The sequence below is a fragment of the Camelus bactrianus genome, chromosome 20 (genome assembly GCF_048773025.1).
Source record: "Camelus bactrianus isolate YW-2024 breed Bactrian camel chromosome 20, ASM4877302v1, whole genome shotgun sequence".
Taxonomy (NCBI): Eukaryota; Metazoa; Chordata; class Mammalia; order Artiodactyla; family Camelidae; genus Camelus; species Camelus bactrianus.
The window spans coordinates 23,364,300-23,381,574 of record NC_133558.1 but is presented as its reverse complement, the minus strand read 5'-3'; the positions used below and the strand labels follow the sequence as shown (position 1 = coordinate 23,381,574).

Below are 17,275 nucleotides of genomic sequence, written 5' to 3'. Positions count from 1 at the left end.
CTGAAAACTTATTTGGCTAAACTACTCCAAAATAGACTTGGGGTCAGAATTTAAGCCAATAACACATTGCGGGGGGGGGGGGGGGATAGGTGAGAAGGGAATTAATGAGAGCCCATAATCTCCACCCTAATGACAATACTGTAAGGTGGGTCACATTATTCCCATGTTCCAAAAAATGGAAAGGCAACTTAGGAACAGAGGCTGATAAACTGTCAAAGTCACTAATGCAGCTAACAAAATGGTGAAGCCAGGCAGGATTTGAACCCATGATCTCTCTGTTAAACCATGCTGTGTCCCCAAATTGGCTGAGCAAGGCCTCAGTGCTCCTGTGGTATTTCCACTGAAAGGAAGATAAGTAGGGCTAAACAAGAAGATGGACACTAAGAAGGATGTTCATGTTGAGCTAGACACTGCTCACCTAGGCCTTGTGTCTTTCCATGGTCAGACATCCCTGCCCCAAAGCCAAGCTTACAAAGTCAAGGCCTAGGCCTTTCCCCAAAGGACAGATTCCCCCACCAACGCCCATGCCAAGCACACCTGCCCAGATGCAGGCAGCCCCCTCCCTCTACAACCCCTTGGCCATGGAGGGTCCCAACAGCATTTGTGCAGGTGGGGAAAAGAATAATAATAATAAAATAGCAGCAGCAGCAGTAGCCACCATTTATTGAGCGCTTACGATTTGCCAGGCACTGTGCTGAGTGCTTTACTCACGTTATTTCATCTATTTCTCCCAATGACCTTATTAGGTAGGTTCATTTACAAATAAACTATGGCTGAAAGAAGTTAAGTAACTCGTCACATAGGTAAGATCACATAGGTAAGTAGTGATAGAAGCAGGATTCAAATGCAGGTCTGTCTGGTTCTTAACCAGCATGCTGTGCTGGCCCCTGTAAGACACCACCTATGACAGCAGACCTGACAACCAAAAAGTATAGCCCCAGGGCATAACCACCCTGCAGAGGGGAACTAAGCAAGAACCCACTCACCTAAGGGAAGAGGGGAGCCTAGAACAGCTTTGTGACTAGAAGACCCATTTCCAGTTGACTGATTCTAACTCCAGCCATGGCTCACAAGAGCCCTTCACCCCGAACTTCTCTGCTCATGTCTCCTTTCCAGACTGACAGGTCTGGATGCCTGTTCTGCTCACATACTCCCCACTCTAGTACTTTCTCTCTATCCTTTACATCAAGGAGACAGACAGCAGGAGCAGAACCTGGAAGTGTCATAAGCCCCAGCTGTGGTCCAAGGTCTGTCACTTTCCCCTGGTTCCTTTCAGCCCTTAGAACAGGACTTGGCATATAGTAAGTGCTCAATAAATATCTTGTTGAATGAATAAAGGAGTGAACAACTTTACCTCCTGTGGCCGCAGTTTCTTCATCTAGGGGTATGGGAGAAGGTGCAAGGACTATGTTAGATGAATAATCTCCAAGATACCTTCCTGCTCTAACACTGTATACTTTTTAATGAACATCATCAGTGTGATAAGCCTTCGCTGGAAAATCTTCCTTGATTCTTGCTTCTCTGCCAAGCTCCCATCCCTCCAACTGCTCCAGCTACCTCTCTGATGGTTTAAAACAGGTACAACAGTTTCTCCACAGACTCAGTGGGGGCCAAGGTAACTTAGCTACACAACTGAGCTGAGTAATCTTTCCTCTAACTCTAAAAGCTTCTCAGGAGAATAGTGTATCTTCCCCACATGACCATCCCCTTACACAAAGTCCCCATTATTTCCAGGACAGAGCCTTCGGGACAGCAGATACTAATACTGACCCCTTGAAACAGTAGTTCTCAATTGGAAATAATTCTATCCCCAAAAGGGTTACTGGAAACATATGTGGGCAGCATCTGAGGTAGTCACAAAGGCCAGTTAATGATGATGGGAATGCAAATGACACATATAGGCAAAGACCAGGGATGCTAAACATTGAGAAATATACGGACAGTCCTAATAATTAATTACCATCCTGTCCAAAATACCACTTGTGCCCTGCTAAAAAATACTGCCTTAGACATCCTGGGTTTCTAAGCAACTGAAGTATCTGTCCCACACTGAACCAAAGGAAATACATTGCTCTGAAGGGCACAATCAAAACCACAAACCAGGCCAGGCAAGCCCAGGACCCAAAGGAGAAGTCTAAATTTGAGAGCACAGAAGAGAACAGATATTCACCAACCTTGGGGAAGGAAGCCTGGCTTAGGGCCAACATCAGCCCAAGAAGAAACCACAAGTTCCTGGGAAGCCCTCCTGGGCAGGCTCACCTGTAAGAGGGTATCTGTGGGACAGCGACCATGGGGACAGTGGAGGGTGTCTCTCGGCCCACTTCCTCTGGCTCCTTCTTGATCCTTTGCTTCAAAGTCATCTTGTTCTTCTTGGACACTCCCTTGAGGGAGCCGCCTACCCCAACTTGACCTTCATCTTCCTCCTCCTCTTCCACCTCATCCTTCTTCTCCTCCTCCTCCCCACAGCCCTCCTTCAGCCCTTCCTCATCCCCAACCTCACTGAGGCTTCCAGGGGAGTCACCCTTCCTCCTAGTAGTGGCAGCACCTGGCGGCGAGTGGGCCTCACAGTAGGCGGTCTTGCGCACTGTGAAGATGGTGCCATTGAGGCTGGTCTCACGCATTGGCTCAATCTTCATGAAGAGCCCAGCTCGCTGTGCACATGTCACGTGGAAGGCTGTGTAGCAGTTCACCTTATGGCACTGGATGGCTGCACCTAGCCCCTTCTGCTTGCAGATATAGCAGGTTAGTTTCCAGCGGGCAGGCGGGATGTTGTCAATACCCTCAATAGGCTCCAGGAACACAGTGTTAGCAAAGCAGACTTCAGGAATCCAGATGGCACACACCACGTGGGCCCAGTGCCCATCACTGGTCTGTTTGAAGGCGCCACCCTTATTGGGGCAGAGGACACAATCCACAGGCCGGGAGGGAGACTGTAAGCAGCAGCGGCATAGCCACTGGCCCTCGGGGATGTAGGGGACACCATAGCACTCCTGGTGTACAGCCAGGTTGCAGATGTCACAGAAGAGAATGACATTGCTGTTGTGGCATTCATCATCCAGGCACACGCAGCAGAAAGCATCTTCATCAATGAGTGACTGTTGGGCCCCACTGCTGCGACTCTCCAAGTATGACTCCTTCTCAAGTCGGTCCACCAGCAGCTCAAAGGTATCTGCCGACACCAAACTGTGCCCATCTACTCGCCGCTTCTCATTCACCATGTCCAGCCAGGCAAGGTCCTCCTCATCCATGTCGTACTCTACCTCTGCATCCAGGTCTTCAGGTGGCTTCTCAATGTAGCGGTAGTAGGCAGCAGGCAGCGGGGGTGCCTCTGGCTGGCTGCCTGAGTCCACCATGCGGAAGCTGGGTTGCGGAAGGTGGAAGGAAGTGCCGGATGCATGCTTGGAGCAGGACTCCTTCTTCTTGCCCTTGGATGAGGGTTTTTTGGACTTGCCAGGGAACTGAGGCTGCTCACTGTTTTCCTTGTTACTATTGCACTCCGTGATATCCTGGGCAGTCAACTCATCCTCTGTGATGATCTTGAGTGGGTCGTAGATGCTGATACGATGCAAACGTCCATCAATGTCCACCTCAACAATCCGCTGGGCCTGGGCATATGTCAGGGTCTCCCGGGTGGGTGAGCACTTCAGACTATAGGGGGATGGCGAGCGCCGGCCCTCGGCATTCTGCCGCGATTTCCGGCGAGGCTTCCTCATGGCACCTGGGAACCAAAGGGACAGGCCTAAGGAGAGAAGGCCAGGAGACTGTGAGTGATCTGGATGTTCAGGCATGCATGCACTCATTCACCCTTCTATCTGATCAAGTAGCCACCAAGCAAACTGGCTGTTCCCTCTGTCTGAATAACCTGACCCTCAGACATTCAGATGACTTGCTCCTTCACCTTCTTCAAGTTTTTCCACAAACAGTGCTTCTCAGTGAGACCTTCTCTGACCATTCTATCTAAAATTGCAAAACCCTCTCCTCTACCAGCAATCTTTCACCCTGCTTTATTTTTCACTGTAACACTTACCATTGTTTACTGTGCTATGTAATTTACCTATTTCTCATGTATGTTTGCTTCCTTCCACTAGAATGTAAGCTCAATGAGGGGAGGGATTTTCACCTGTCTTGTTCACTGCTGTATCTTCAGTACATGGAATGGTGCCTGGCTCCTAAGTAAGCACTTAATAAGTATTAGTTGAATGAAATGAGAAATCAAACACGCATGATCCCTGCCCTCAAGGAGTTGTCTGACTGAAGGGACAGAGAAGTAAACAAATCACTACAGTGCAACATGGGGAGAGATCTAATGTCCTAATGATGTACATAAGGCTGTGGAACAGCTAATTATGAAAGAGGAGAGGGTGGTTAAAGCTTTAAAGAAAAAAACAAGACAGCATCCATTTACAAGCTTTGTACATGAACGATGGCCCCATTGGGTAATCAAAAATCCACAGGTCTAGAGCCCTCTCCGAACCTATCTTACCATGATTAGAAACCCCATCCCCTGACCATGCTGGGGGTGAAGGGGTGAAGGCACCTAAAATGTCTACCACATGTGGTCTAAGGACTTCAAACTACAGTATGCATGGTTTTGTCTGCAAAAGGTAGCATTCAGGATGCACTGGCTAGTGCACATCTCTAAGCAGAAACCCTGGAAGCTCTGGGAGTGGTCCAAGTGTCACTGAAGTTATAAGTGGTCTATCTGGGACCCTCAGTGGATCTAAGGCCAGGTTAACTGGGGCAATACCTGAGGTAAACTTTCAATGCATTCTGTTACCCCAAAAGTCCCTCTCTCCCAAAATATATCCAGTCTATCCTTGTGCAACAAAGAGAAAGCTCTAAATTTTTCTCACATCATTCTCTGGATGGAGGGAACTATGACAAGCTCATAAAGAGCTGTGGTAGGCAGTTACTGAGGCCATCAGTACCAGGAAAGACCTTTGGGGATATGGTGTCCTGTGGTATGGGCAGAGACTGGAAGAGTATGAACAGGCAGAGGATTTCAAGGAGAAAAACAGAATTTGTCACCCTTGTTGTGGGATCTACCACCTTTATCTATAAAGAGGAGATGGTGATAATTTAGCACACTTTTACAAACTACAAAGCCTTTTTACTTTTAATATTTCTCACAACTAGCTTGGAAGGTAGAAAAGATACTCTCATCTCCATTTTACAGTTGAAGAAACAGAAGCTCAGAAAGCTGTCACTCAACATAAAACTAGTAAGTAATAAAGCTACAATTCAAACCTGGATCTTCTGATTTGCTCAACTCATCTCCCTGAGATGTAAGAACACCAGATACCATGGTCGGGTACAGAAAGAGGCTCTGGGGTTATCTAGGTCTAATCTTGGCCCTGTGTGACTCAAAGAAACTCAATGAATCTCTCTGTGCCCCCATACTCCATCAGTAAATGAATTTAATAAAATTATCACTTAAGGGTTGCTATTTGTTAATAAGGTATTATGAACATTCTTATTTAAAAGGCCTTCCAAACCCAAAGTGTGACTCAAACAAACAAACAAAAAACAACTTGACTGAGGAACAGTGCCAAGCAGGCACACACCCCACTTGTAACTAAAGGAAACAGAATCATCACAGGAATCCTGTCTAGGTTCCAGCGGCCCTTGGCTACTACCCGCCTGACAAATGCCAACTCCCTGGGGGCAGCCTGGGCCAACAGACCTACTTTATTGCCCCCATCCCTTCAAGGGCATGGAGACACTTGCAGAGGTGTGAAAATCTACCTCAATAGTAACCCGAAATAGTTCTGAGAGGGGGTGTGGCCCCTCCTTTGTTAAAGCCACTGTGTATTTTCCCTCCCTATCGCTACCTAGGCAGCTTGTAGCAGGTATCTCAACCAAGCAGCGAGTATCTACAGAGAGCTCTGCTGTCCTACCCAAGCCTCTATACACTGGAGGGAAAACTCTAGAGGGGTAAGGAAAATGCTGCTGAGGAAAATGAAATCAGTTTCGTCCGCAAGGAGCTTACAGTCTAGTTTTTTGGCGGGAGTTTCTCATCCCACACAGCCCTTCCCACGTACACAACTCCACAACATCCCCAGAGATATTCTCGGCACCCCCTGAGCCCTCACTGGCCCACCTCACCCAGGTCCGCGACGAATGAGGAGTTTCTGCAATTAGACTGTTTCCCCTGCACCCTACACGAGATACTCATGAGACAAGTAAGGACCCTGGCCAAGTCTCCTGCCCCTTTAAAGGGGCACCTCTTCCAGAAGAATCTTGACCCTTCGGAGAAGAAAGGAGGGAAATAACATCTCCTCACCAGAAGGGAGGGGGCAAGCGCGCCAGAGGCACTGACGCGGAGTCCGATCGCTCAGAAAGCGAGCGCCTGCGAACGAGCGGGGCACGGAGGCGAGCGTCCATTGGCCGCCTCACCCGCCCGTCAGCAGGAATCGGGGGGGCCAAGAGACGATCAAGGGGTGGAACGCTCATCGGACTGACCAATTGGAGAGCGTGGCGGGGGCGGGGCTCGGCGGCTCGGCTTCCAGGGCCGGGGGAGGGAACCAAGATGGCGGCTGCGGGAGGGGGTCCTCGATTTTCAGCTCCCCCCTCACCCACCTTCTTCTTCCCCGCCGCCGCCCTCGCTCTAGGAGAGAGCTTTCGCGCCGCCCCTGCCCCGCTCAGGAAGTCCCCTGTTTCCCTCCCCAACCCCACGCAGTCCCTGGTCCTCGTAGGCCCCGCTGCCCCCGCCCCGGCTCCCGTTCCGTCCGGCCCCGCTGCCGCCCCCATTACCTCAGCCGCCTGCCCGGCCCCTCCGTCCGGGGCCCCTGGGCGCAGGCGGGCCCTCCGTCGAGCAGGTCGGCGCGGCCCTGGGAGAGGAGCGCAGCCTCCTACTGCGCTGGCCTCCGCGGCCACCGCCGTGCCCCCTCCCGGCCCGCTCTGGGGCCCCGGCCCGGCCGCCGCCGCCGCCGCTACAGGGGGAGGAGGGGGAATGGAGCCGCCGCCGCCGCTGCCGCCACGGAGCCCGGCCGAGGGGAGGAGGGATCAGCCCCCAGGCAGGATCCGCCCCTCCGTCCTCCCCCCCGCCGCCACCTCCACCCCTTCCCTCGCTCCCTCCCTGGCTCTGCGGGCTCTCCCGCTGAACAGGAGCGAGAGCGCGAAAGAGGGGGGAAACGGGGGGGAAAAATCCCCCCGCCCGTGCCCGGCGCGGCGGCGGCCGGGGCGGCGCGGAGAGGAGCGCAGAGCTGCTGCCGCCACAGGGCACGGTCCCCTGCTCGGCCTCACGGTGGCGGTGCGGACGCGGCAGGGCGCGGAGCAAAGACGGGATCTGTGTCCGCCTCAGCCGCGGCTTCACCCTGGCTCAGCTTACCCCTGGGCGAGCCCGATGTGAGAGCTGAGGGACGTTCGGGTCCATTTGGGAAAGACAGAGGTTCTTAACTTTAGAGTGGTTAGTCGTCCCCTCCCCCCGAGCCCTGCGGAGACGGTGGCTAAGGTCTGGGACAACAAACCCCCTCCTGAGCTAAAGGGTCCCTCCAAAGGTTAAACCAGGACAATCATTTAAGTCAAAACTGGTCTGTAGTTTCTTGGGGTGCAGGTGCCTGCACTACTCGCAGAAAGTCGCCCTCCTCACCCCGTGCTCCAGTCCAGGACAAAGGTCTGTCGATGTCCATACTCTCAGTGAGGACCGCCGGGGAAGACTCGCCTCTGTTGTGTACAGGTGAGCTTCTTGTTCCCCACAAGACATCCTTCTTAAGAAACAGACCTGACTTTTCGCTGTGTGCCATCCTCTCCATTCTGTGTTTAAAAGAGTAAACATAAAAGTTTGACAATCTATTTAAGGACGTCTGGTTGGTCACTGTAGATAAGTGAAACTCTTAAACCTGATTCGGCTAGGAGTCGGTTATTTTAATGCAATAAGCGGCTTTCTAATAGATGTTTGACAAACGGCGACTTCAGATTTTCAGATGTGATCAGACTGGCTTTTCCTTTGGTAAATAAATTTAGAAGAGAAGAGGGCTCCTTTGCCACCCCCGTTTTGCCTATAAATTGGATAACTTATACCTCGTATAACTGAAGTCTGAAGCACCAATATTTAATGATGTTTATAATGGGTGTATGAATAGGCTGCCTTTAAATGTGAAGATGAATGGCGTATTTTGAAAGCGTTTCCGATGCCCGCGCTGGTGGTGTAGCTTGATAAGACAATTTCTAGCTTGGTTCTGATGATCAAGGACACAGATTCTAGAGTCAGAGGAAGAAGGATTAAGGCTTAGGATCCAAGTCTTATAAATGTTTAAACTGAACGAACTGCTACCTTTGAATGATAGGTGTTCATTATCCTAAGAAATTTAAGCATATTGTGTTTTGAATTTGAAAGTTTGATAAAGGTAAGGAAGCAAATTTGTATTACAAAGATGTTTTCCTGATTACGTGGTAGCACCTTCTGGCAAAGTGATAGCAAAATTACTTCATTAACCAATTCTTTTTTAAAGAAAAAGAGAGTGGCATGTGGAGGTAAGCAAGGGCAGGGCAATGTTTTGAAAGCTGTGAAGGTGAAATAATATGAAATTAATGTTAAGTGTTCTAAGGCTGGGGGAATAATCATTTAGAAGGAAGGTGTGGAAGAAAAGATGATTAATTGTGAAAGGGAAAACCCCAGAGGCAAGAGAATATTATAATTACTTTTAGTTTAAAAAAAAAAAAGGTTTGTCTCTAATAGAAACAAGAATACTGAATTTCATTTCTTGTTCCTTTAAAATGTGAACTATAACCATTTCTACATATGACTAGTAAGTTTTATTTCTTGATAGATGTTCTTAAAATGTACAATTCTATTTGTGTGATTGGGAGCTATATTTTTCTACTGAAATTAAAAAATGAATAAATACTCTCAGAAAATATATTAGTCTGCACTTGTAACAGAAAGTGAAATGATGATTTGAATGCTATTGAAAATTAATTGTTAACCTGATACATATGATTTCCAGGTTTTTCTATTCAAAGCTTTCATAGTAAGACCTAATTCAACCTAAGTGTTTCTTTCATTTTCTACTTCCACTTTCTTAATGGTAACATTACAGTTGTCCTCACTTTTATTTTTAATATTTGGAATTGGTTCCTGTTAGCACACATAACCAGTTCACTATGATGTAATCTTAAATGTAACACGGGACAATTATGTCATTAAAAACAAATTTGGAACAGGTATCAAAAATCCCATAGGCACTAAATTTAATTCACTTTAATCTTTAGCTATCTTAAAGAGATTAAATTTACCAGCCCTTGGCCTTTCCATTAAACCATACAGCAATTAAATTCAACAAAAAGAGACAGAGATCTTTGATTCCAAATAGTAGTTTTTAAAGGTTCTGCTTTTTAAAGTAGAGACTAACTTATTTGGAGTAAGAGAATGTTTTACCATTTAGAACCGAGAGAGGAAACGTGACTACAAAAACTTTCCCTCAATTTTTTTCCCCTAGCATCTCAGGATAGCTTTGTCAGTGCTTTAGTATTATCAATAGTTTACCAAAGCAAGAAACCTCAGATGCAATACCCACTGGATTAACAAAATATGTGTGATGTGAAGAAAACAGGTTTTAATTGAGTGTTAAATTATTTTTATTGAGTTATAGTCAGTTTACAATGTTGTGTTAAGTTATTTTTAATGGAATATTCCTTCCTTAAACTTTGGCTAAAAGAATTCTGAAATCATAGTGGGAAGAATATTGGAGGTTGGAATCATTGTGATATTTTTATGCTGTAATGAAAATGCTTTAAGAATATAGTTTGCTTAGAAAAAGAAAAAATTTAGCTATGCTAACAACAGGCTTTAAACTGAATACCACACCCTCTAAATTTAATTCCACTCATTTATTCCTATAACAGACCCTTTTTGAACACCTACTCTGTGTCCAACACTGTGTAAATTGCTTTGGAAAATAATGACAAAATCTCAACCTAGAAGGGGCACAGTAATGATATGTAAGCATAGAATATATTTTTCCTTGCCTTGAATAGTGTACAATCAAGCAAGCTAGAAATAACTGGAAGACACATGCAGGAGAAATTAGGTAAGGCGGTGAACAGTGTAGAGCCACCACTATTCAAATGGAGGATAGGACACTTCTTTTAGCCTGGTTCTAAATAGTGATGGATGTGAATTGGTGAAAAGAGCGTGGAATGACATTATTAGGCTGAAGATAGGGCAGCCCAGGCAAAGGGACAATATGCAGGGAATAATAAGGAAAATATCCTAGCTGGTCTGTATGGGAAGATGTTAAAAAAAAAAAGAAAAGGTCGAATTGGATGTGAGTTTGGCAAGGGTATAGGGATAATCAAAAGTAATACCTAATACTTCTGTGCAAGGTACTGTGTTTAGTGCTTTAACACACTGTATTTATTTAAAAATCTTTATTGCACTTAGAAAACAAACTCAAACTAGTTTAATTAATAAAGGAAGTCTACTGATTCTCATAACCAGAAAGTGCAGGGGTGCATCTGGTTTTAGGTAAGATCAAGTCAAGGGACTCAAATTATGTCACTGGGACACGGTCTTTTACTGTCTCTCAGCCAACCTGAACAATAGCTGTGGCCAGAAAGGCATGATACTCTGATGAGTTCTGGTCATTATTCATGTCCAGAACCAGAGGATGTGGGCAGAATTCTCTAAAGATATAGTGGGCACTACCAAATAGATCCAGTATGCATGCCATATCTCATTTATCAATTTGTAACTATGAAATTATTATTATTATGGTATCCATTATACATAGGATAAACTACAACAGGAATAATATTGGGTAAACCAGGAAGAATTTATTATCGATAATTAGGCTTTGTGAAAATAAAAGAGCATTAACCAGAATGGTAGAAGAGATGGTAGAGAAAGGAAGGGTCAAATCAGGAATCAGAAAACAAATCAGCAGTTTGATGACTGATTGGACTTAGGAACAAAGGAGAAGATCGGTGATGAATCTAAGTTCAAACTTAGGAGGTTTTGACAACACTGGTACAATCATTGCAAATTAAGAGGCTGGCAAAGGGTTACTCAGGAGCCCCTATTGGGTCTGAGGGCCCAGGATTAAGGAAGTAAGTCAGCTCAAGTTCTCGGGAGCCTCTTTTGGTCACACTAAATTACATATTCATTCAATAATTATTTGTGAGCTGCCTGTTAGGTTCTGTTATATGCCTGTGAAGACCACAAGGGTGAAAAGACTATGCTCTTACGCTTGAAGTCACTTAAAATCTAATCACAGGAAGAAAGCATGTATCTTAATAACTAAAACATGTGACAACGTATAAGCACCTCAAGAGAGGTGCAAGCAAAGTGGCATGAAAGTTTAAAGAAGAGGGGAAGGCTCTGTGAAAAAGGTGCCATTTGAACTCTACCTTAAATCTTGTGTTGAGTGTCAGCTAGGAGGATGGTAGAGGGAGCGTGGTCCAGGCTGAGCACCTGGATGAGCAGAGGAAGGTGGGACACCATAAGATTGATTCAGAGAACAAGAGGTTACCCCTTTTGACCAAAAATGGGAGATGTGAGAGAAAAGACTGGAAAGGTAAAACAAAGTCGGAGCATAGAATCTGTTGGGTAGGGAACTGGATGTGAAGGGGCAGTAGTTCCTTATGATTTTTAAAGCAGGGAAATGGCTTGAATAATTCAAGCTTTAAGATTTAGCCAGGCAAGAGAGTATGGTACAATGTGGTTTGAAAGATCCACTTGATATGGCTTGCATTGGCCTTTTTGGACTTGAATTCTGGCTAGAACATTTTACCATATACTCAGTGGGATACTAATCCACAAACCTGGAAGTAAATAGTATGTGGCAAGTCTAAATTGTTCTACCTGATTTAATGTCTTTTTATTTCAACTTTTAATTAGCATTTTTGTTAAATCCTAAACTTTTACTTGTGAGTGAAACCAGGACACCATAAAATGTTGTTTCCATATTTTAGCATAAGAACTGACCCTGCAAGTAGCCATCTACTTGGTATAATATTACTAAAGAGAGAAAATGCACAAAAATAATAGTACCTACCAAACTAGAACCTGCGTTTTAACAGAATTCCCCTAGGTGATTCATATGTGTGATGGTTAATTTTATGTGTCAGCTTGTCTGTGCTAAGGAATGCCCAGGTAGCTGATAAAACATTATTTCTGGGTGCGTCTGTGAAGGTGTTTCTGGAAAAGATTAGCTTTTTAATCAGTAGACTGAGTAAAGAAGATCACCCTCACCAATGTGGATGGGCATCATCCAACCTGTTGAGGGCCAGAATGGGACAAAAAGGTAGAGGAAGGCTGAATTTGCTCTCTTCATTAGCCAGAGCATTGTCTTCTCCTGCCCTTGGACTTTGGTGCTCCTGGTTTCCAGGCCTTGGACTTGGACTGAATTATACCAGTAGCTTTCCTGGTTCTCCAGCTTGCAGATGACAGATCATGGGACTTGTTGGCCTCAAACATAGAGGTTTTTTACAAAGACAAGTCATAATATTATAAAAAATGAACAACGAACAAGAAAGAATTTGAAATTTAAACTAACGTTAGGAAGATGATAGCAGCAGAGTTTTTTTTAATTAAAGCTTTATTGAGATATAGCTTATTTACCATAAAATCCATCCATTAAAATTATACAATTCAATGATTTTTAGAATATTTGCAAAGTTGTGCAACCATCAGCATATCTAATTTTAGAATATTTTCATCACCCCCCCAAAAAGCCTCATATCCCTACTCCCCCCTCCCTCCTCCCCCCCCAATTCTGGGCAAGTACAGATTGACTTTTCTGCCTCTACATCTGCCTATTCTGGTCATTTCATGTGAATTGAATCATACAATATATACTGTTTTGTGACTAATTTCTTTTACTTAGCATAATGTTTTCAAGGTTTATCTGTGTTGTAGCATATATCAATACTTCATTTCTCCTTTTTAAAATTTTTCAATTCTTAAATAATGATAGATTCACAGGATGTTGCAGAGATAATACAGAGAAAGATGTCCTATGTACTCTTCACCCAGTTTCTCCCAATGGTTATATCTTACAAAACTATATATATAGCACATTATCTCAAAACACAAACACATGAAAGCTCACTAAATTCTCAAAAGTAAAAATAATATGAGCAGATTTTTGGTTTGATTAATTTGTTTATTCTTGCTTTTGCTACCTTTGCTTTTGGTGTCAAATGCAAAAAGTCATTGTCAAGACTGATGTCAAGAAGCTTACTGCCTATGTTTTCTTCTAGGAGTTTTATGGTTTCTTTAATCCATTTTGAGTTAACGTCTGTGTATGGTGTAAGATAGTGGTCCAGCCTCATTCTTTTGCATGTGGATGTCCAGTTTTTCCAACTGGTCATTTATTAAAGAGACTGTCATTTCCCCATTATATATTCTTGGCTGTCATAAATTAATTAATTATATATTCATGGTTTATTTTGGGGCTTTCTATTCTGTCTCATTGATCTATGTGTCTGTTTTTAATGCCAATGCCATACTTTTTTCTATTACTATAGCTTTGTAATATAGTTTGAAATCAGGAAGCATGATTCCTCCATCTTTGTTCTTCTTCCTCCAGACTGCTTTGGCTATTTGGGGTTCTTATGTGGTTCCATACAAATTTTAGAATCGTTTGTTCTAGTTCTGTGAAAAATGCTGTTAGAATTTTGATAGGGATTGCATTGAATCTGTAAATTGCTTTGGGCAGTATGGATATTTTAACAATATTAATTATTCCAATCCACAATCATGGACTTTCTTTTCATTTTTTGTATGTCTTCTAGATTGGCAGTTTATTGAAAATATTAAACATGCAATTAGCATATGACTTAGCAGTTGCACGCCAGAGCATCTCTCCCTAAGAAATAAAGACTTATGTTCACATAATGACATGTACATGAATGTTCATAGCAGCTTTATCTGCAAAAGCCCCAAACTGGAAACAACTCCAATGTCCTTCAATGGGTAAATGGATAAACAAACTGGTACATCCATATCATGGATTATTACTTAGCAATAGTAAACTCAGAGTTCATTCTCTGTGAATACCCTTTTCCCTGGGGCATTTATTAAAAATAATCAGTGGCAGTTGTTTAACATCACAGGTACCTTAGGTGGTAACAATTGGGTAGGGCAAAGAAGAAGCTGACAAAAAGCTTAAAAGGAAAAACTTCAGAATAAGATATCTATAGGAGTCTTTGAAAAGTTCCAACATATTCTTGGAAATCTAGAAGGCCACACATTCAGGGCTGTGTGCACACCCAGGAAAGTTCTGAGAAGACCCTAATCTCTCTCACGGCTAGGATACCTTAAAGCTTTGCACATAGGGGAAGTAAAGACTAAAGCAGAGTTGTTTGCATTTTGCTGGAATCTTGAAGATATACCCTAACACCACACACACACACACACACAAAACACACCCTTGACAAAGGCTGGGAGACTTATTAATTCAAGGCATGTAAGGAAATAGTTGTCCATTCATTACCTGATCACTAAGCTAAGCAAGCAGACTGTTGTGGCCACGCATGACAAAGAATACAGATTTTACAGAATTAGTTCAGGAAAGTCACTAAACAAACAGCAACAGAAGCAACAACAACAACAAACACCACCAACTGCAGACCCTGTGAAGTGAGAGGAATGTGATTTCCAGAGTTGCCCACACTATATTAGTTAAAATGTCTAATTTTCAAAAAAACTTAATGAGACACACAACAAAACGGGAAAATATGACAGACATGGGGTCGCGATGGGGGAGGAAACGATTAATAGAAACTCTCAGGAAGCCTAGATGCACAGACTTTACTAGACAAAGAATTTGAGTCAGCTATTATAAATATATTCAGAGAACTAAAAGAAATCATATCTAAAGAAATAAAGGAAAGTACGAGAATGTCTCACCAAATACAGACTATGAGTAAAGAAATAGAATTATAAAAAGAACCAATACAAGTATAAATACTAATACAAAAAGAGAACTTCAGTACAACAACTGAAGTGAAAATTTTACTAGATGGGCACAACTATAGATTCAACTTGGCAGAAAGAAGAATCAGCAAACTTGAAGATAGGTCAGGTGAGACTCTCCAGTCTGAGGACCAGAGAGGAAAAAAAAGAAAAATGAACAGAGCCACAGGGACCTATGAAACACCATGAAGTGTACCAACATATGCATAATGGAGGTCCCAGAAGGAGAGGAGAGAAAGGAACCAAAAAAATTGAGTAATGTCCCAAAACTTCCCAAATTGGGTGAAAATTGTGAATCTACACACACAAGAAGCTCAACACACTCTAAGATAAACTCAAATAGATCTATATCTAGACACATCGCAAACAATCGGTCAAAAGCCAAGGACAAAGAGAGAATCTTGAAAGCAGCAAGAGATATGATTCATCACATAAAAGGTTGAATTCTCATCAATGTTAATATCCTAATTGTGATATTTTCTATAGTTTTGCAAGATGTTACTATTGGAGGAAACTGGATAAAGTATACATGAAATCTCTCTGTATTATCTCTTATAACTGCTTATTAACCTACAATTATCTCAAAATAAAAAAGTTAATTTAACACACACGCTTCGAAAACAACACTTGGGTCCAGGATGAAATCATAAAAGAAGTGTACAAAATATTTAGAATTGAGCAATAATAAGAATACTGTGTATTAAAACTTGAGGAACAAAGAATAGTGGTAATTCAAGGTAAACTTATAGCCTTGAATGCTTATATTAGAAATGAAGAATGTCTGAAAATTAAAAAATTTAAAAAGTTAGAAAAAGAACAAAGGGGAAGAAAGCAGATTAAAATGATTAGAGTAACAATCAGAAAAATAGACTAGAGATGATCAACGAGGCCAAAAGTTAGCTATCTGGGGGAAACAGTAATAAAATTGATAGGCAGTGGGGGTAGGGGGGAGAGGAAAGAGGAGAAAAAATATTAGTAATGCAAAGGGGAACATAACGATAGAAGCAGCAGAGATTTTTTTTTAATTATTTTATTTTATTTTAGTTTTTTGTGGGGGAGGTAATTAGGTCTATTTATTTTTAGAGGAGGCCCTGGGGATTGAACCCAGGTCCTTGTGCTTGCTAAGCATACACTCTACCACTTGAGCTACACCTTCCCCCAGAAGCAGCAGAGATTTAAGAGAAAACATTTTACAAAACTTAGATGAACAAAATCCTAGAAAAATGTAACTGAAGGAGTAAAAATCTTGTATAATCCTATGCCCATTAAAGAAACTGAAAATTGTTAAAATTTCTTACAAAAAATACATCAGGAGTAAATAATTATTAGGTGAATTCTACCAACTTTCCAAAAAACAGTTCATTTCAATCATACACAATCTCTTCCAGAAAACTGAAAAAAAAGGAAATATTTCCAACTCATTCTATGAGATTAATAAAACTTAATTCCCGAAGCAATCAAATTAAAGCCAATCTCACTTGTGAACCTAGATACAAATGTATTAAAGTATTAGCAAACCAAATCAGTGATGTATAAAAGAGGTAATAAATCATGACGAAGTCAGGCTAATTCCAGGGATATGAAAACGGTTTAATATTAGAGAACCAATTCTTCACATTAACAGTGAAGGAGAAAACCAATTATCATCTTAATAAATGTAGAAAAGCATTTTATAAAATTTAACACTCATCATAATAAAACAACTTTTAGTAAATTAAGAATAGAAATGATCGTCCTGAATCTGTTAAAGGGTATCTAACATAACACCTAAAGCAAACATCATTCTCAATAAGGAAACGTCAAAAGCATTTCCTTTAAGTAACAAGACAAGGATGTCTATAGGCCCTACATAACATGGTGCTGAAGGTCGGTAAGACAGAAAGAGAAAGAAAGAGAAATGGAGGGGGGAAAGAAGGAAGAAAGAGGGAGAGGAAGAGAGAGAAAGGAAGGAGGGAGACTGGGAAGGAGAAAGAGAGGTCTGGCCTATTGTTTGAAAAGGGAAGATCAAAACTTATTAATGGATAATGTAACTATCTATAGAGAAAACCCTTCAGAACCAACCAAATTATTAGGTATAATAAAAAAGTTTAGCAAGGTGGCTAGATATAAGATGCAACAATAAATCGTATTTCTGATACCAGCAACTGAGAGAAAAAAAACTTTAAGATACTATTTACAATATAGGCAGAGGTGGCAATGATCTGGCTAGATTATATCTGATTTCTAGCTTGCTCCTCCAGTCTCCTTTCAATTTTGTGAGCTCCCCCCTTCAACCCATCCAATAAATTCTGTTTTTTCCTGAGATAGCTAGAATTGAGTTTTATTGCTTGCACGCACACATCCTGTGTTTACACT

The 17,275-nt window shown here is 42.7% G+C and overlaps 1 protein-coding gene across 2 annotated transcripts in view; it reads right to left on the bottom strand.

Annotated features, from left to right (window-relative positions):
• BRPF3 (bromodomain and PHD finger containing 3) overlaps nt 1-7,273 on the bottom strand; it is a 33,463-nt gene extending 26,190 nt beyond the window's left edge. The window contains exons 1-2 of one of the 2 annotated variants that reach the window (XM_074348571.1): nt 6,754-7,273; nt 2,260-3,739 (exon numbers count right to left, since the gene is read on the bottom strand). In XM_074348571.1, coding sequence (XP_074204672.1) covers nt 2,260-3,713 — 1,454 coding nt within the window. In that variant the 5' untranslated portion in view covers nt 3,714-3,739; nt 6,754-7,273. The remainder of the gene's footprint in view (nt 1-2,259; nt 3,740-6,753) is intronic. The other variant, XM_074348570.1, reaches the window with a different exon arrangement.
• Between the last annotated feature and the right edge of the window lie 10,002 nt (nt 7,274-17,275).